The sequence below is a fragment of the Micromys minutus genome (assembly GCF_963924665.1).
Source record: "Micromys minutus genome assembly, chromosome: 1".
Classification (NCBI taxonomy): Eukaryota; Metazoa; Chordata; class Mammalia; order Rodentia; family Muridae; genus Micromys; species Micromys minutus.
The window spans coordinates 241,773,651-241,794,863 of NC_137969.1; the positions used below are offsets into that span (position 1 = coordinate 241,773,651).

The 21,213-nt window shown below is 39.8% G+C and overlaps 1 protein-coding gene across 4 annotated transcripts in view; it reads left to right on the top strand.

The window, feature by feature from the left end:
* The window catches only part of SPATA7 (spermatogenesis associated 7), a 36,843-nt gene that overhangs the window by 11,419 nt on the left and 4,211 nt on the right, over positions 1-21,213 (top strand). For all 4 annotated transcript variants that reach the window (XM_080917559.1, XM_080917561.1, XM_080917562.1 and 1 more), the window contains 4 exons: positions 4,921-5,054; positions 15,203-15,636; positions 17,097-17,163; positions 20,043-20,158. In XM_080917559.1, coding sequence (XP_080773685.1) covers positions 4,921-5,054; positions 15,203-15,636; positions 17,097-17,163; positions 20,043-20,158 — 751 coding nt within the window. The remainder of the gene's footprint in view (positions 1-4,920; positions 5,055-15,202; positions 15,637-17,096; positions 17,164-20,042; positions 20,159-21,213) is intronic.

Consider the following 21,213-nt stretch of genomic DNA (forward strand, 5'->3'; position numbering starts at 1 on the left):
TGAAAAAAATATAAGAAGGATTGGCAAAGATGTGGAAGAAACAGGAATCAATCCACATCCAACTATTAGTGAGAATGTAAATCCAGGTGATAGTCATTTAAAAATCTGATGTGTAAGTTCTTTAAAATGTAGTGCTAGAAGTACTGTGTGTTTCAGCAATCCTGCTTCTGGCTATGTATCCGAATGGAATGAAAGCAACCTGTCAAACAGGCACAGCCTTACATGTATGTGATACAACAGACTCTGTTTCGGCCTTAGAGAAAGGCAACATTTTCTAGAGTGTGAATGAATCTGGAAGATGGAGGACCTTTGCCAAGCAGATAACCCAGACACAGAAAGACAAAGGCCGCATCATCTCCCTTCATGTGGACACCGAGTAGTCAAGAACTCCAGGTGGTGAAGTTAGGAGAGCATAGAATGGGCATGAGAGATGTTTGTCAAGGGGTAGCATGTTCAGTTGTGAAAACATAGTTCTAGAATGTAATATGAAGCATCATTACCAACACTACTATATGTTTTAAATTTCTTGTGTCCTTGATGCAAAAAAAAAGTGAATATGTGAGTTTACAGTAGTCTTGATTAGCATTTCATAATGTATATAGACATCAAAATACTACTTTATATACATTATATTTAATTCTGATCAATTATACCTCATTAAAAGCTAAAATTTTACCAACTGATCTTATAGATACACATTTATCTTAGAATAACTACCTTGTCAGGATAGCAGTGAATATATTAACCAAAAGTAGAAGACTCTGGTAACTGATAAATCTTGACAGGCTGAAAAACTAGTAAAATACAGATGGTAAATTTAAAAATATAACTGGAAAAACTAGTCAAATGCAGATGGTAAATTTAAAAATACAATTGGCTCTCTATTACTAGAGGTTCAATAATATAGATTCAACCAAATGCATATTTTGAAAAAAGGTTCAGAAAAATAAACTTTGTTAGTGGCATATAGTATCTAGTTCTTGGTCTGGTCATTCCTTAAAAATCATTTGCATACACTTTGCTTTGTATTATGTATTACAAGTAGTCTAGGGATAGTGTAAAGTCTATAGGAAGACAGGTAGGAAGATGGCTCCATTGCTCAGAGTACTTGCTGCTGCTCTTCTACAGAATCTGAGTTCAGTTTCCAGCACCTACATCTGCAAAACACTGTGCCCAAACCCAAGCATAGAACTGAAAACACAATAAAAACTATTTTAAAGCAAAGATATATAGGAGACAATACACATGGGACTTGATTTTGCTAATTTGTGGGGCCTAGGACCACTTTATTGTAGGTACTCGAGCACATAAGGTGCCATGAGAACTGTGATTTGCTAGACTACAGAGTATGGTAGGAAAACATTTGGGGGAGAAAATGAACTAGGACTTCAATCTTCATCATCTTAATGTCAAAATGAGTACCTATTAGCTGTTTGGGGACAGAAAAATCGCTTGGCAGGGAAACGCACTTGCTACCAAGTCTGACAACATGAGATTGATTAGGACTGCATGGTGAAGAGAAGTGGCTCCTCTAACCTCTGTGTGCGTATCATGGCATGTGTGCTCCCAATAAATTAAGTAAATGTAACTGAAATAATAAATTCAGTTCTGTCTTGAACACAGAATGAGTCTGGAGTTCAGGATAGAGATAAAATGTTGAGAGATAACAGAATTGGGTGGTATTTAAAGTCTAGCTTTCATATTTTCTTATTAAATTTCAACTTAATTCTCGCTTATTCATGATATACATTATATCGCTCTAAATCATTTAAGGCATGAGTTTGTTGGTTTTGCCATGTAAAGCATAAAGGCTACATTTGGAAAGACTGTACTCTCCAAATGGCTGGCTAATAGCCATCATTGCTCCTTATATTGGGTTTATGCTCATAATTGATTTGGATAACTCAGGAATAAGCTTATGACATAAAACAATAAATCCCTGGACTTGTGTGTTCTCTGTGTTTCCATCTGAGTTCTCATGCTCTATACCTTCCTGATATGGCTAGTACTGCTTTGATCATTTCAATTTCTGCATTATGCACATTGGAATATACCCCGTTGTTTAAATAGTGTCCTATATAACACATGAGAGAAGCTTTACCGATTTTTTAAACTTTTTATTTTTGTGTATGGGTGTTTTGCCTGCATATATGTCTGTATACAATATGTGCAGTGCCCAGAGAGGCCAGAAGAGGGCACTGGATCCCCAGGACTAGAGTTAGTAGACAGTTGTGAGCTGCCATTTTGGGTGCTATGAAAGAACAGACAGTACTCTTAAATGCTGAACCATTTCTCCAGACCCAGCTTTCACATTTTTGATTGAACATGTTCTCTTAATTTTTTTAGTTTTTCTTATTTGCATTTTTTATTTTTTAATCTTTGTGCATATGTGTATATGCAGGCATGTGAGTACAATGTTGTGCGTGTAGAAGTCATGGTCAACCCTCAACATCCACCTTGTTGGAGACAGTCTATTGCTCACCACTGGATGTGCTATGCTAGCTGGCCAGCAAGCCTCTAGCCTGTTGCCTGACTGTGCCTCCAGTCTCACCAGAGGAATGCTGCTGGCCTTGCATGGGTTCTGTGGGTCCCTATGCTTGCTTAGCAAGCACTTCATCCACAGAGCTATTCCCCAGTCTAAAACTATTTTATTTTTATTAAAACATTTTCATTGCCACATAAATCCCTTCTCCCAATTTGGAGCCACACAATTTCCACCCCTAACCTTGGGAAATTATTTTCTTCTTTCAAGTTGTCTTTTCTAGACATATGTAAAAAATCATTTGTGTCTGCACATAAAATAAAAATGTATATGAATCTTACATCCAATCACAGTCCTCCCCTTTCCTCCCAGTTCCTCATTCCCACAGCCATCCTTGATCCCCTTCTCTAAGGAGGTCCTCCCTGGGTACCAACCCACCCTACACTGCAGACTAGACTCATCTTCTCTCACTGGGGTCAGACAAGGCAGCCCAGTTAGGGAACAGGATCTACAGGCAGGCAATGGAGTCAGGATAAGCTTCCGCTCCAGTTGTTGGGACCCACACAACAACTAAGCTGTACATCTGCTACATATGTGGGAGAGGGAGCTAGGTCCAGCCCTAGCTCTTTGTTTGGTGGTTTAGTCTCTGGTAACCCACAGGGTCCACGTTAGTTGACTCTGTTGGGTCTTGTGGAGTTTCTGTCCCCTCCAGGTTCCTCAATCCTTCTCCCAACTCTTCCACACAACTTCCAAGCTTTGATGTTTGGCTGTGGGTCTCTGCATATCAGCTACTGAGTGGAGCCTCTCAGATGACAAGGATTCTGTCTGCAACCATAATAGAGTATCATTAATAGCATCAGAGCTTGGTTTTTGCCCTTGAGATGGGTCTCAAGTTGGGCCAGTGTCATTAGTTGGCCATTTCCTCAGTCTCTGCTCCATCCCCTTGTAGGCAGAACAAATTTTGGGTTGAAAGTTTTGTGGGCAGGTTGGTGTTTTTATCCCTGCATCAGGAGACCAGGAGGTGGCAGCTTCAAGCTACAACCCCCTGCTGCTAGCAGTCTCAGCTAACTAAAGTCACCCTCATGGACCCCTGGAACTTCTCTGATCCCTGTCTCTAGAAAGTCCTAGAGGACTTTCTACCTCTTACCCACCCCACCCCATTTCTGCCATTTTCCATTCACTCTCTCTGCCCTCTTTCCCCTGCTTTCCCTATACCTGTCCCCCTCTCCTTCCCTTTCCAGTTCCTTCTCCCACCCAGATCCCTCCATTTATCCACCTTTGATGACCATTTTATTTCCCCTTCTGAGTGAGATTCAAACATCCTCCCTTGGGCCCTTGTTATTTCGCTTCCTTGGGTCTGGATTGTAGAGTGGTAATCCTGAACTTTATGTCTAATATCCATTTATAAGTGAGTACATACTATTCATGTCCTTTTGGCTCTGGATTGCCTCACTCCGAATGATATTTTCTAGTTTCATCCATTTACCTGCAGATTTCATGATGTCCTTGTTTTTAATAGCTGAGTAGTATTCCATTGGATAAATGAAAGATAGTTTTTGTTGTTTGTTGGTTTGTGTTTTATTCATGAGGGACATCTGGAATGTTTCTAGTTTCTCGTCCTTGTGTTGTGGTGGAACATCTTTTGGGTATATGTATAGCTGGGTCCTGAAGCAGAACTATTCCCAGTTTTCTGAGAAACCACCAAATTGATTTCCAGAGTGGTTGTACAGGTTAGCATTCCCACCAGCAGTGGAGGAATATTTGTCCCACATCCTCACCAACGTGAGCTGTTGCTTGAGTTCTTGATCTTAGCCATTCTAATCGGTATAAGATAGAATCTCAGGGTTGTTTTGATTTGCATTTCCCTGATGACTAAAGGTGTTGAACATTTCTTTAAGTGCTTCTCAGCCATTAGGGATTCCTCTGTTGAGAATTCTCTTTACTTTGTACCCCATTTTTAAATTGGTTATTTGGTTTACTCTACTAGCATTTCTAATGAACGAAATGTCCAAGGCACAGAAGTCAGTTGCCTGAATGCAAATGTTTTTAATATGTTGGTATGGCTTTGTTGTTTTGCCTGCTCACTTGAGATGAGTTGTGGCTGTCAAGCTGACCTTGAACTCTTGGCCCAAGTGATTTTTCTGCCTCTACTCTCTGTTTGGAATTTCTATAAGTTACATATTACTTAGAATTTCTTTTTACAGGAAAGTATTTGCTCCTCTCTGGGAGTATAAATATGTGTAGTAGGAAAGATGTGCCAGCTGTGCACAGGGTACTGGCCTTGACTGTAGCACTGGAGAGACCTCGATGAAGACCATCACAACTTCCAGAACACCCTAGGCAAAGGAGGAAATCCTGGACTTTATTAGTCTAACAAGCCAAAAAGTTAGTATTCATATGTTTTGTTGCTGTTTTAAAAATTTTGTTTCCTTCCTTAGATGCTGACCAACAGCGAAGGGAGAAACTGAGGAAGGAGTTGGCACGGTGTGAAAAGGAGTTTAAATTAAGTAAATCTGCAATGCAGACCAATTCTAAGGTGAATTCCAAGTTCTTTGTAAACTCGCTACAGAAGGTAAGGTTCTTTTGCTCCTTAAAAGCAGGTGTTTGTAATCATTGCTGCCGATTGCCTTAGGCTGCAGGTTTAGGTAGGTTTGGGTCAGCAAACTTTGAGCATCAAGGGCCAAGGGGTTCTTTTGTGTGGTTTCAGGCCAACTATCTTGTCACAACTGCCTGCCTGCCAGTGGAAAGCAGCCACTGTGGACAACTCGGGAATAAATTCCTAGCTGCCCTCCATTTGCTAGCCAGAAATGACAATGCGGCCTGCAGGCTGTAGTTGGCTACCTGGACTGTGGTTTTCTTGTTTGGAATTCCCTTTAACATTTGTTTGAAGAAGTATTCTTCTGCTCGTAGTTGGATGAGAAGTGATTGCAGTTTTCAGAGTCTCTCTGATGGATAGATTTTTTTTTAATTAAAAACATTTTTAATACAATGTATCTTGATCTCAGTGAGTAATTTTATCCAGTACTCTTTTTGCCTTTCTTGGCAAAGATGCTGTGATTTTCATTTCATCTGTTAATGCAGTGAATGACCTTAATATAAACAGGTCCCAGCAGTGATGCATTAAAGTGTCCTTTCTTCTGGATTTTGTTTTGTTCTTTGTATTTGTTTTCATTTCATTTTGTTTTGATACATGATCTCTATACATTCCTTTCTGTGTAGACCAGGCTAGCCTTAAACTTACAGAAATCCACCTCTGCCTCTCCAGTGCTGTGATTAAGAGGACTAAGATTTCTGTGTTGCTGAATTCAGTGACTAAACTTTTGTTTAAGATTTTGGCATCTGGACACTGTTGTGACTGGTATTCATTTTTCTTTCTACCTTGTTATAGTTCTTTTTCAGTATTCTAGCTTATAGAAGTTAGAAATTATTTAATTTTTTAAAAAATTTTTTCATACAATATATTTTGACCATATTCTTTCACCTTCCCCTACCTCATCTTTACCCACCCAATTTCAAGTTCTCTCTCTCTCTCTCTCTCTCTCTCTCTCTCTCTCTCTCTCTCTCAAAAATTAAAATGAACAATAACAAAATGAAAATCAAAGCAAGCAAACAATAAAACAAAAGAAGTCGGTGTACAGAAGGCAGAGTCTGTTTTGTGCCGGCCAGCAACTCCTAGGCTTGGTGCGCAGCTGATACTCAGGGTCAGTCCAGAGAACAGATTTCCCCTTTCTCTGCGGGCGTCAGGTGCACATACCTCTTGGTTAAGGTAGAACTTGTGTTCATTTTCTCTTCCGCCATGCTGGGATCTTGTCTGGTTTGAACCTGTGCAGGTCTTGTGCTGTTTCTCTGTGTATCCGCCATGTTGTGTCTGAAAACCCTGTTTCTTTGGAATCATCCACCACCTATGCATCTCACCATCTTTCCACCACCTTTTCCACACAAACCTAGACCTTGAGTGGAAGTGTTTGATAAATACATCCCATTTAGGACAGAGTGCTCTTACCCTCTGTACACTGTCCAGTTGTGAGTCTCTGTGTTAGTTAACATCTCCTGCAAAAACAGGCTTCTCTGCCGAGGGTGCCTGACCTCATGCTTTTATTTTTCTGAACATCTGACTTCACTTTTGCAAACTTTAGTCCTGTAGTGACCTAACATGTTTCTGTCACCCAGTGTGGCAGTGATCACTCATTCCAGCGTTCTTTCCAACTTCCTGTAGATCACAGTATTTGATGTGATTATAAGATTCTGTATAATTTTACCCATACACATTTCGCATATTTCTTTAAAGTGAAGCCATCATTTGGCCAGGCATAGTATATAATGCATGCCTGCAATTCCAGCTAATCATGGCACACTAGGCAGGGGCACTGCAGGCTCAAGGCGACAGTGGACACTGTAGTGAGGCTTTCTCAAAAAGTATTCCATTAGGTGGATGCTCACAGCCAACCATTGAACTGAGAATGAGGTCCCTATGAAGGAGTTAGAGAAAGAACTGAAGGAGCTGAAGGGGTTTGCAACCCCATAAGAACAACAATAGCAACCAGCCAGAGCTCCCAGAGATTAAACCACTATCCAAAGAGTGCATATGGACAGAGCCATGGCTCCAGCTGCATATGTAGCAGAGAATGGCCATGTTGGGCATCAGTGGGAAGAGAATCCCTTTGTCCTACCAAGACTCAATGCTCCAGTGTAGGGGAATGTTAGGGGGAGGTAGGAGGGTGTGTGTGTGTGTGTGTGTGTGTGTGTAGGGGGCATAGAAGCAGGGGAAGGGGGTATGGGATAGGGGTTTATGGAGGGGAAACTGGAAAGGGGGATACATTTGATTACATTTGAAATGTAAATATATCTAATATTTTTAATGTATTAATATTGCCAAATATCATGTTTTGATTTTACAGTCTCATAATTTTTTGAGTTTGTTAGAATTGTTATCTAGTTAACTTCAATTAATTGATTTTTTTTTAATGTATAGTTTTCCTCCTCCTATACCTGTTATCATCGTATAATTTATATGTGGGGAAAACCTAAGCTAGTAATAAATCTTGGCTTAAAATTTTGTAGAATTCTAAATGATGTAAAATTTCCACTGCAAACTTGTGTGGGAAGCTAGGTCCCTAAGGTCTGCAGTCTCTCTACTGAGTGCCAGGGTTCAAGATGGGCAACTCACCAGTTACAGAACAGCGTGGAGGGTGCCTGTGCTCTCAAGTAAGTGTTGGTTCAAGCCCTGGCATCTATGGCATAAGGAAGAAAAGGGGAAAGGAAGATAGGAAGGAGAGGAAGAAAGGAACAAGATAGGAAAAGAGAGAAAGAGCAGGTAAGCCTACTTGACAGAACAGGTTCCCTTCTACTTACTGAGCACCAGATAGTATACTTTTAACTCTAGGTCTTCTCAGTACAAATAAAGGTGTGGTTATCCGTAGGCAGTGAGAAAGGCTTGGGTATTGGAGCCATTCTGGAGAATCTGGACTAGTTTCATCTTGAGAATTATGGAGGAGCTACAAAGCAGTTTTTAGTTAAGGCAGTGATGTCATCCCATGAACAAATACTAAAGTAGCCTCAGTGACCAACAGACTAATTACAGGACAGCTGCAGTAACCTGGGAAAGAAAAAAAGAGCTGCTCCTGGACACTATAGAGAACACAAGGAATTCAAGAGAGGTTTACAGTTATTAGAAAGAGGACTTGCCAGGACTTGGGATCTGGTTTGATGATATGAACAGAAAGACAGAAGTGAAAAAGATTCCCAGGTTCCTGATAAGAACAAGACGACCAGGGGAATGTTGATAAGAGGCATGTGTTTCTTGTTTGGCATAATCAGTGCTTTGGGAACACTGAGCGTATTCAGGAGGCATTGGATAGAAGCATCTCTTTCAGGAGAGAGATCTGGGAGTCTACAGGTAGGGTTGAGACCTCCCTAGGCTGCTGAATAGTTTTGAGACCAGGAAGGTTGATTTCTTTAGAATAATTCTGTTCCATGCCCTGTGCTGTGATACTACTTGGTATCTGTCCATCCATGAGGGACTCACAAGTCGGTTTTTCTTAACATTTATTTTATTGTGTATGTGAGTGTCTGCATGTATGTTGTATTACCACACACATGCCATGTGCCCTTAGAGGCTAAAATGAGACATTGGATCCTAGAACTAAAGTTAGAGGTAGTTATGAACTACTTTGTGGATCCTGGGAAGCTACACACAGGTCCTTAGCAAGAATAAAAATGTTCTTAATCTGGACTCGTCTCTCCAACTCCTATATTTTATGATTATTAAAATGGTTTATTCTCCTGACATTTTGAATATAAATTATTTTGAGATAAGAATAGTTTATTAAAAATTTAAATTATATATTTTAATGTACTTTATGACTCATTTATGATAAAGTAAAATAAACAAACATTAGTTACTGTCTGTTTTCCCTTTAGTATTTATAATCCTATAACTTGCATGCCTCCATGGTAGTTCATGTATGCCTTTATACTTAATCTTTTATGGTTCCATTTACAAATAATAGTAACCTTTAGTTTGCCTACATTTTTTAATTGAGTTATTTATTTTACATTCTGATCGCAGCTTCCCCTCCCTCCTCTCTTCCCATTCTCTCCCTCTCACCTCCCCCAACTTCCACTTCTCCTCAGGAAAGGGGAGCCCTCCCATGGATGTCAACCTGTCTGGGCATATCAAGTTGCAATAGGGCTAGGCACCTTCTTCTGTTGAGGCTAGACAAGGAAGTCCATTTAGGGGAAAGAGATCCAAAAGCAGACAATAGGGTCAGAGACAGCCCCTGTTCCCACTTTAGGAGTCTCACATGAAGACTAAGCTACACAGCTGTAACATACATGCAGAGGGCCTAGGTCAGTACCGCACATACTCTCTGGTTGGCACTTCAGTTTCTATGAACCCCTATGGATCCAGGTTAGTTGATTCTGTAGGATTTCTAGTGCTGTCCTTGACCCCTCTAGCTCCTTTAAACCTTCCTCCCCTCTTCCATAGGATTCCTCAATCTCTGCTTAATGTTTAGCTGTGGATCTGCATCAGTTCTCATCAGTTGCTGGGTGAAGCCTCTCTGATGACAGCTATGCTAGCCTCCTGTCTGCAAGTATAGCAGAATGTCACTAATGTTGTCAATGGTGTCAAGGGAAGGCTCTTTTGTGGAATGGCTTTCAAAATGAGCCAGTCATTGGTTGGCCCATCCCTCATATTCTGCTTCATCATTTATCCCTGCACACCTGTAGGAAGGACAAATTGTAGGTCAAAGGTTTTATGGCTGGGCTGGTGTCCTAATCCCTCTATTGATGTCTTGCCTGGTTACAGGAGATGGACCGTTCAGGCTCCATATTCCCTACTGCTATGAGTGGAGACTAATATCCACTTACCAGTGAGTACATACCATGTGTGTCTTTCAGGATAACCTTTTCTAGGTTGATCCACTTGCCAGCAGATTTCTTGATGTCATTGTTTTTAATGGCTGAGTAATACTGCATTGTGTACATTTCTTCACACATTTTCTTTATCCATTCTTCAGTTGTAGGACATCTGGGTTGCTTTCAGCTTCTGGCTATTACAAATAAAGCTGCTATGAACATAGTGGAGTTCTTGTAGTAGGAACTTCTTTTTGGTATATGCCCAGGAGTGGTATTGCTGGGTCCTGAGGTAGATCTATTCCCAATTTTCTGAGAAACCACCAAAATGATTTCAGAATGGTTGCACAGGTTTGCACTCTCACCAGCAACAGAGGAATGTTCCGTTTGCTCCACATCCTTACCAGCATGAGCAGTTGCTTAAGTTTTTGGTGTTAGCCATTTTGACAGGTGTAAGATGGAATCTCAGAGTTGTTTTGATTTTCATTTCCCTGATGACTAAGGATGTTGAAGATTTCTTTCTTTAAGTGATTCTCGGCCATTAGAGACTACTGTTGAGAATTCTTTATAAATCTTTATAAAACCCTTTTTTAATTGGGTTATTTGGTTTGTTGATGTCTAATTTCTTGAGTTCTTTATATATTTTGGATATTTTGGTGTCTGTCAGATATGAAGTTGATTAAAATCTTTTCCCCTTCTATAAACTGACATGTCCTTTTGACGGTGTCCATCTCCTTACAGAAGTTGATCAGTTTCGTGAGGTTCCACTTATGAATTGTTGATCTTAGTGCCTGAACTGTTGGTGTTCTGTTCAGGAAGTCCCTCCTATGCCAATGTACTGAAGCTATTCCGCACTTTTTCTATCAGATTTCATGTATCCAGTTTTATGTTGGTCTTTGATCCACTTGGACTTGAGTTTTGTGCAGAGCAATAGATATTTTCATTCTTCTATATGCAGACATCTAGTTGGGCCAGCACCATTTGATGAAGATGCTTTCTCTTTTCCATTCTATGCTTTGGGCTTCTTTGTCAAAAATTAAGTGTCCATAGGTGTGTGGGGTTATTTCTGGTTCTCCAATTCCATTGATCAACCTGTTTTTATGCCATTACCATGAGGTTTTTATTACTGTTATTCTATAGTATAGCTTGAAATCAGGGATGGTGATACCTCCAGAAGTTCTTTTATTGTACAGGATTATCTATCCTGTTTTTGTTTTGTTTTTGTTTTTGGTGAAAGTTCAGTCTTGTTCGTTCAAGATCTGTAAAGAACAGTGCTGAAATTTTGATGAGAATTGTGTTAAATCTGTATATTGCTCTTGGTAGGATGGCCATTTTTATTGTTAATCTTACTGATCCATGAGCATGGGAGATCTTCCCATCTTATATCTTCTTCAATTTCCTTCTTCATAATTTGAATTTCTCTTGTCATACAGGTCTTTACTTGCTTAGTTAGAGTTACATCAAGATATTTTATATTATTTGTGGCTTTGTGAAGGGTGTTTCTCTAATTTTTTTCAACCCATTTATCATTCATATATAGGAGGACTACTGATTTTTCTTTTTAAAGTTAACTTTGTATCCAGCCACTTTGCTAAAGGTGTTTATCAGCTGCTGAAGTTCTCTGGTGGAATTTTTGGGGTCACTTATATATACTATCGTATCATCTGCAAATAGTGATACTTTGACTTCTTCCTTTCCAGTTTATATTCTCTTGATCTCCTTTAGTTGTCTTACTGCTCTTCCTAAAACTTCAAGCACTATATTAAATAGATACAAAGGGAGTTGACAGCCTAGTCTTGGCCCTGATCTTAGTGGAATTGCTTTAAGTTTCCCTCCATTTAATTTGATGTTGGCTATCTGCTTGCTGTATATTGCCTTTATTGTGTTTAGGTGTGTATCCTTGATCACTTTAAGACTTTTTATCATAAAGGGTGTTGGACTTTGTCAAAGACTTTTTCAGCACACAATGAAATGATCTTGTGGGTTTGGGGTTTGTTTGTTTGTTTTTTTTTTTTTTTCAGTTGTTTATATGATGGATTACATTGAGGAATTTTTGTATGTTGAACTATCTCCACATCTCTGGTATGAAGCCTACTTGATCATGGTGGATGATGTTTTTGATATGTCCTAAATTTGGTTTGAGACTATTTTCTTGACTATTTTTTTCATAACTGTTCATAAGGGACACTGCTCTGAAATTCTCTTTCATTGTTGCATCTTTATGTGGTTTAGGTATCAGGATGACTGGCCTCATAAAAGGAATTTGACAGTGTTCCTTCTGTTTCTATTTTGTGAAATAATTTAAGGAATATTGGTATTTGGTTTTCTTTGAAAGTCTGGAAGAATTCATATGAAAACCCATCCGCCCCTAGGCTTTCTTTGGGGGGGGGGGCTTTTGATGACCCCCCCCCACAGTTCTTCATCTCATTCCTCCTCCCCCTTGGCTCCGAGAGGGTCACCCCCACCAAACCTCCCCCTTCTCCAGGGCCTCAAGGCTCTGGAGGATTAAGTGCATCTTCTTCTGCTGAGGCCAGACCAGGTAGACCTCTGTTACATATGTGCCAGAGGCCTCGGACCAGCTTGTGTATGCTAGTTGGTGACTCATCTCTGGGAGCTCCCTGGGGGTCTGGGTTAGTTGAGACTGTTGGTCTTCTAGTGGAGTAGCTCTCTGTCTCTTTCAGTTTCTTCAGCCATAGGGATCCCCGACTTCAGTCTAATAGTTGGGTGTAAGTTTCTACATCTGTCTGAATCAGTGGGTGGTAGGGCCTCTCAGAGGAAAGGTCATGTCAGGCTCCCATCTGTAAGCACATCACAGCATAGTAGTGTCAGGCCTTGGTGTCCCCCATGAGATGGATCCCAAGTTGGGCTGTCATTTTACCTCCTTTCCTTCAGTCTCTTCTCCATTTTTGTCCCTGCAGTTCTTTTAGACAGGAACAGTTCTGGGTCAGGAATTTTGACTGTGGGTAGTAACTCTGTCCCTCCACTTGAGGTGCTGTTTATCTACTGGAGGTGGACTCTTCGAGTTGCCTTTTGCATTTTGTCTAAGGTCACCTCCAATGAGTCCTGAGGGTATGGAAATCTTCTGTGATTTAGTTGAAAATACATTCTAGGCCTTTGAGCTGGGATTCTTATTCTATTCCTATTATTCTTAGGTTTAGTCTTTTCAGTGTCCCAGATTTCTAGGATGTTTTATGTCAGAAACTTTAGTTAACATTCTGTTTAATCAATGTATCAGTTTCTTCCGTCCTATTGTCTATGCCAACGATTCTTCCATCTCTTATATTCTGCTGGTGATGTTTGTGTCTGTATTTTCTATTCTCTTACCTGTTTTTTATCTCCAGGATTCCCTCAGTTTATGTCTTCTTTATTGTTTCTATTTCCATTTTCAGGTCTTGATCTGTTTTATTCATTTCCTTCACCTGTTTGATTGTATTTTCCTGTATTTCTTTAAAGAATTTATTCATTTACTCTTTAAAGGCATCTGTCATTTTTATAAGATTGGACTTAAGGTCATTTTCTTGTACTTCAGCTGTGTTAGGATATCCAGGGCTATAGTAGGATAGGTGGGCTGTAGTGGTGCTATATTGCCCTGGCTGATGTTGTGTTCTTACACTGTCTGTTAGCCATCTGGTTGACCCTGGTACCCAAAGGCCTCCAGGAATGCAGGCAGAGCTATGGGCTGGAAAATGAAGTACAGGGGGTAGGGGGCAGTTTACTGCTATCGCTTTACAGGGATTTGGAAGGCAGAGAATCCAGGGAGCAGGGTCTTACCTGTTTGTCCCTGGTGTCAGCAGGCCTCTGGGAATCCAGGCAGAGCCATAAACTAGACGATGGCTCAGGGGACAAGGGTTCTGTTCACCACTGCTAAGGACCCGGTTTGCCTACATTTTTAATATACTTTAATGATTAATGCTTTAGACACACTTAGATTATCTTAAATTATTAATTTAGGTAGTATATTTTAACAAGTGGGTAGATTATATGGTTAATAGATATTTACTATAGTTATAGAATATTCCTACTGAAAAGAGAGTTTCAATGAAAACTGCCAGCTTTGACCTCCTCATATTTCAGAACACGTCCTCACTGCCCAAGCTGCTCTCCACTCACCCTGGCTCACATGATGTCAGCTTTCAGAACCCTTCCAAGTGCTTCCCTTATAGCTGCTGCAGTCCCACAGATGCAGCTGCTTCTGGGCTGCAATTCTGATCAAATATATGGATGTGTTCCATGTTTGTGAATAGAGAATGAAACATGTCACCGCAGTCCAAATAATAAAAAACAAGATCTATTCATTCTTTTATAAAACATAAATAAATTGGGACTTTTTGTGAAACAAGTATTAGATTTTTCATGTAATTTGTACCTAGCCTGGTCTTCAACTGAATTAAGTTCAACTGTTTGAGTATTTGACAGTTGTAAGATCTTGGTCCAGCATTCTTCTGCTGTTGTCCATGAAAGAGATTCATTACTCAGTTGTTCTGTGGTTATAAATTGGGTAGGTGTTCTTGACATGAACTTTACATAAATCCGAATCACAGAAACAGTATATATAACAAATCACATATACTTAGCCATCTCAGTGGCCTCCAGCCTTTGTATTTCTGTCCTTAAAGATTCTCTTTGGTATTTCATTTTAGTAAAACTTTCCACTGATACAATTTCCTTTTAAAGTCAACCTAATGCCCTATATATTTCTCCTTACTCTGGAATTAGCTTACATCATTCCTCTGGGTATAAATAATTCTTATGGTTATTAATTAATAGCTCTGCAGAATTCAGAAATTTCTTTGCAAAGAGACAAGCTCTTTGTACACCAACAGTAATATGAACCTAGTTTGGGAGCACATTTTAAAGCTAATGTGCTGAAGTAGTAACATATGACCTCATGATTTAAGACAGAATACTCATTTTAACTCATTTTGTCTTTTATTTTGGGAAGGAAAGGTTGAAAAGTAAATTATGTGTCTAGACCTATTTAGGAAGTAGTCATATAGTTTCCTTATTTAAATATATCAGTTTGTAAGTTAGCTGACCTGTACATTATCAAGAAAGGAATTAAGATCAACTTGAGATTCCTTGTGCTGTAAACAAATTCTAAAATTGATAGTTTTTCAGATTAACTTTTAAAACAGATAATAATATAATATTAAAAAGTAAATCATCTTGTATCTGTGGCTCTGGTCCTCCCTTCTAGAAAATAAGGACAGTTGTAGAACACTTGCCTGACAGCTCAAGGCCCTGGGATCCAGCCCCATCACTACTAGAAAAAAAGTGCTAGATTAGAGCCAAGATACATATGAGTTAGTCCCGAGATTCCCCAGTGACAGTGCAGTTGATGGCTATCATATCAAATGTTCTTAGCCCTCAGGGGAACCACAAGACCAGGATGTGTTAATAGAAGAAATGACAAGATATCCATCATTTTCAAAGTCACTTGTCCCTTCTTCAGAGGGACTGCATCTAAGTCTGCCTGGATCGAATAAAATCCTCATGAATGGCACCCAGAAGCATCCCAGCACCTCTCTGCCCAGGTACTCAGGCTGTGGACATGGCTGTGCCAGGAGGCCAAGGAGTGCCCACCAGTTCCGAGTAGTCATTTCCAAGACACCTAGTGGAGATCTTTTGGAAAAACACTCTGAGCTCTTTTCTAACAAGCAATCACCATTCACTCCACGAACTTTAAAAACGGAAGCAAAGTCCTTCCTGTCACAGTACCGCTATTACACACCCGCCAAAAGGAGAAAGGACTTTTCAGATCATCGGATGGAAGCCGAAACCCAAACTGAATTAAGCAGGTTTGTATGACATGTCCAGAGCTGACTGAAGGCAATGGAAATGATTAATAAGCAGAATTTTTTTCTTTTTTTTTTAAAGATTTATTTATTGTATATAAGTACACTGTAGCTATCTTCAGACACACCAAAAAAGGGCATGTGATCTCATTACCAATGGTTGTGAGTCACCATGTGGTTGCTGGGATTTGAACTCAGGACCTCTGGAAGAGCAGTCAGTACTCTTAACCACTGAGCCATCTCTCCAGCCCCAGGATTTCTTTCTTTCTTTCTTTCTTTCTTTCTTTCTTTCTTTCTTTCTTTCTTTCTTTCTTTCTTTCTTCTTTTTATTTTTATTTTTTTGTATACTTTATATGCAAGCCTTAAGATCCAGCTGGGCCTTTTCATTATAATGAGTTAGTAGACTTTCCAATGGGTCTTTAGAAGCAGCACAGTAACTTGTTTAAGCTGTTAGATTTGTTAAGTTCTTATAACTATGAGTGCTATATAAATTGTTGTTGTGAACATAGTTATTGAACTTTTGGACATTCTTGAATGGTACATTTTCAGAGAAGTCTTGATATATTACCAGATACTATAGTTGTATTCGTGTTAACAGTGGTAAAACAGTGAAGCCTAGAGAGGAACATAAAATCCTTTTCAGTTCTTTGTGTCTCTTCATGGCACAGGTTCACAGCTAATATGGTAACAGCTGCAGGCATGACCATTGAGAGAACATCTAGAAATTAAGTGTGATTTGCCTTGGTAGGGTTTCCTGCTGTAGTAGATGGGTCATGAACAATATACAGTAAGTTTGTAAAGTGATTGAAATTTATTTCATTCTAGGTTTCAGTTGTTCAAAAAGTCAAACATTGTAAGATTGGTTTTCTGAGGACAGACAAGAGGTGCAATGATAGCAAATTCATCTGAAGTATTTATTTTTAAAAGGAATTAGATCTGTAATAGAGATGATCAACTGGAGGACGAATGAAGAAACCACTGCCAGATTTGCCAGCACAGATACAAAAACTGAAGTGAGACAGATAAGCATGGCCGCTGTGCAAGCGTGACAACGAACTGGGGGTGCAGTCCATAGTTTTCATGAATGTGGTCAGCAGCCACAGTAGGGAGGAGCTGGGGGGCGGGGACAGTAAACAGAACAGACTATATACTTGCCTGAAATTACCCAAGAACAAGTTTAATCGGTAAGAAAAGAAAGATGCAGAAATTATCATATCTTTATAATGTTATAGTCTCATTTCTCTTATTCACTGTACATTTAACTGAAATCTACTTTTCAAGTAGGGAAAAGAAAGCATATGTGAACCAAATCATGTCTATTTTCAGATACATACCTAGAAATTACACATTTTAAAAAGTAAATAGTTGAAATTTTATTCGTTTAGACTATACTTTTTCTTGACAATAAAGTTTGTTGTCACTGTATTTATAAAGAAGTAACAATTATTTCTTTGTAAATGTAGCTTGAACTCTGAGCTTGGGACAGTTGAGAAAAAGAGCTCAAAGGATTCAGAAGTGAACATAAAACAGGTACTAAACAAATCTTTGGAGTTGTAGGTGCTTTGACTTGTGTAGAATGCACACAGATAACAGGAGTGACCTCTAAGAGACACTGATACTGTTAAATATAACAGTCAACATGTGACAGTTTGCGGGTGGTAACCATGTTGTCAGAATAGCCAGATAGATCCTGCCAAATCTAGGAAGTTATTTGTTTTTAGCACCCAAGTGGTCAGCTGGCTGGTTGGCCAGCTGAACGGGTAGATGAATAAAATATATTAGTAACATTTTCAAAAATACAGATTCTGAGACATTGACATTTGCCTATAATCCCAGTGCTTTGTAAAGGCAGGACCATGGGTTTGAGGCCATCATGGACTATATAGCCAATCCGAGTCTAGCCTGAGCTATATAGCAAGATTGTTTTCCAAAATAACCAAGAACTGGGGCTATAGCTCAGTGGTAAAGAAATTGCTTAAGATGTACAAAGCTGGGTTCAGTACCACTCCTGACAGACACAAAAAAGTACATAAGTTCCTAACGGTGCTATCAAAGCTACATAGAAGTTTCAATTTTCAATGCATGTACATTTTATAGAATTGTTGATGACTATATTATTATAAATCATGCATCATATAAGATAATATCTTCTTAATGTTTGCCTTTACTTTTATAATTTTTTATACTGTTTGTATTTTGAATGTTTAACAATGATTTATTTTAACACATCATAGCTTAAATATGATTTTTCAGGTAAACTTATTTAATATGAGTAATTTCAATCGTGTATTTATGCTCTAACTTAATTAATTTATAATTGTAATTTATTATTCATAAACATACTTTACATATTTAAATGTCAAGCACAGATTTAGGAATACAAAAACAAATTAATCACACTCAACTTCTCTTTCCTCCTCTGAAAATGGGTAGGAAGTGATAGGCTTACATCTCAGCCATTGATAGTTTTTTGACAGAGGGACCACTTGAGGGTCATAGAGAAAATATCCTCTGAGAGCCAAATGTCTTCCTAAGAAATTACCTAACCTGCAGTGTCCTTGGGAGAAGGCAAAGTAGGCAACGTTCCTAACCTGGGAAAGGCTTCATAAATGATGCCTGGTTTTACCTGAGTGTTTATGAACATAATTAGGGCTGTAGATAACTAAGTACATTGACCTAGGGCAAGCAAGAATGCTCCTCAGGCAAAAGCACTTAGCATAGAAGCCTGATGACCTAGTTCCCTGGACCCACTGTGGAAGGAGAAAACTGATTCCCAAGTGTCCTCTGACTTCTACATGTGCACTGTGGTATGCAGATGCATGTGCCTACACTCACACAGTGCACACAGCATCGTCATCCTTGCAATGATGGTCATAGTGTAAGTGAAGATGTTCAGAAGTCCAGTTTATTACATTGGGATCCAAATATCCATAGTCCTTCGAGAAAAGTCTGTGTCCTCTCAGTAGTGTAGGAGCTGAGAGTGCTGCTGGAGTACTAACTACAGTACTACACTTTACACTTTGAGAACTGTGAAGCATATTTTATGTGTCAGCTTTGTAGGGTTGGCATGACTTCCGTGGTAGAGTGCCTGCCTAGCATGAACAGAGTGGGTAAGCTGTGCATCCGAACTTGACATAAATGGCACATGCTTGTTCCTTTCTTTCATTTTTCGATGTTGTTTGGGTTTTTGTTTTGAGACAAGGGATATCTGTGTAGCCCTGGGTGTCCAGGCTAGCCCAGCTCCACTTCTGCATGTGCCATCATGCCCAGCAGTTGTTTGGTATATTTGCTTGTTTTGTTTATGTGTGTGGTGCCCAAATAGGTCAGGACAAGGTGCTGGATCCCCTGACTGGAGTTAAGGACAGCTGCATGTGACACTGGGAACTGGAGCTGGGTCCTTCTAACCACTGAGCCATTTCTCCAAGTGCATGCTTGTACTCGCAGGACGTGGAAAGGAGAGGCAGAGGGGTCAGAAGTTAAGAGTCAGCCTCAGGCACAAGGGGATTTTTAAGGCTCCTGAGCTGCAGAAGACCTGTTTGAAAGAAAAGAAAAAAACATGACTTATAAATAATGGAAATGAAATATTGCCAGGTTTATGACACATAAGATTCTGCTCAGGTGATGAGCTTTTATTTTGCTTGTTAATATTGTTCATATGCATTACTACTGCAGCTGCTTTCATATGTGACATATTGGGTATTTGACCCAGATGTGCTTTTTAATCATGGATTTTTTTCATTTTACATAAAAGCTACAAATTTGTATCATTCTCATGGATTTCAATTCTTTTTTGTTTCTTTTTTGATGTGGATGTGCACATGTGTATGTGTAGGGGGATAGTGTCTCCTATCCAGGTACTAACCAGACCAACTCTGCCTAGTTTCTGGGATCAGACAAGACGGGCACTTTCAGGGATAGCCAGGTGTAGGGCTCACTTGTAACCCTGGCACTTGGGAGGCAGTCAAGAACAGCCTGATCTACACAGCAAGTTCCAGGACAGTTAAAGCTACATAGTGAGACCTTATGTAAAAGACAGTATGGCTGTGGAGCCCTTGCAGTGAGACTAGGTTGTCTTGGCAGGTGGCCCAGTCTATCTAGAGCTGTGCCCTCGTGTTTCAGGCTCTTCGGAGCTGGTTACATATATACAGACTCCTGCTCCAGCCTGTGACTTGTAACGTGCTTGTGATTTCCTAATGGTCCTTATAATGTTGCTCATTAACATAAAACGGAGTCATTTGATCTTTAAATAGGCATGGGGCAATGCTGACTAGGTAAACTATTCTAAAATGGTTTTGTTATAATATATCAGGTACTTCCATGTTTTCATTTTCATTAAGATTTGCTGTTTTATTTCTTTTACAAAATACTTTGGAAACAAAATAAAAATGTATTCTTTGTTCCACTTCCAGGCACCTAATTACTTGAGAAATGGTGCTGAAGACAAAATAGCTCCTTTGCCTTTGCAAGGACAAAACTTAGCATGGGACAAGATTAAAGATGGGATTCTGCAGCAGACCTCAGAAAGGTGGGTGGCAGCCTCACACCTGGATCCAAACATGGCGGGGCAGAGGCAAGAGGATCACTGCAAGTTTGAGGTCAGCCTAGGTTACAGAGTGGAGCCCTGTTTCCATTTGCTTTCTATGTAATGGATATACAGCATCTCCCCTTAAGCGCTGTTGTAATTACATGTGCTAACATAGTATTATACAACTCGATGGCACTGTTAGTCTTATAAGGAAATTTTATAAAAATGCTCAATAAAGGTTAGCCCTGGTTTTGCTAATGTGTTGATAAAGGGAAAGGGACACTAGTTTCCAGTAGCTGTTCTCTCTCCTCATATCAGAAAGGATAGTCTGCAGAGCCAGTTCTCTGGCAGACCTACCACTTGGTGAGTGAAACCTGTGATTTGGAGACTGGCAACTGAAAGTGTGTGCCTTGCAACCCTGATAAACAGAGCTTGGTCCCCAAAAGCCACGATAAAAGGAGAGCACTGACTCCTGAAATTCATCCTCTGATCTCATGGTACTTGCCTATACACATGTGTGCGCATGCGCACACACACAGACACACAGACACACACACACACACACACACACACACACACACACACACACACGCACACAGTCACACAATAATAAGATTTTCAAAAACCAAAAGATGGTGATGTGGACCATTCCCACATGCCAGTGTTTGGTTGGCCCTGCTGGTGGGAGATGCTCTGTCAACACCCCTTCTCATGTTTAGTGACTAACAGTCACACCAACAAAATATTGGACTAGCAAGTTTTGGCTCTCAACTGCATTTCCCCTAAAAGAGACTGGGTATAAGATAAAAGGAGAAGAGTTTTCACACAGGAAGAATAAGGACATGTTTGGGAGCAGAAAGGAATGTAGAGACCCTCAGGGCCCAGCTTAGCCCTCATGCCTTAGGGAGCCAAAGGCCTCAAGTAGGCTGAGTTCTACTTCCCTGTCCTGGAAACTCATTGGACATGTGCACACACACATGTATGCACGTACCCCCAGAATTAAATCACAATAGGAAAATGCACAGACAGATTCCAAAGCATTTCATTACCAATGA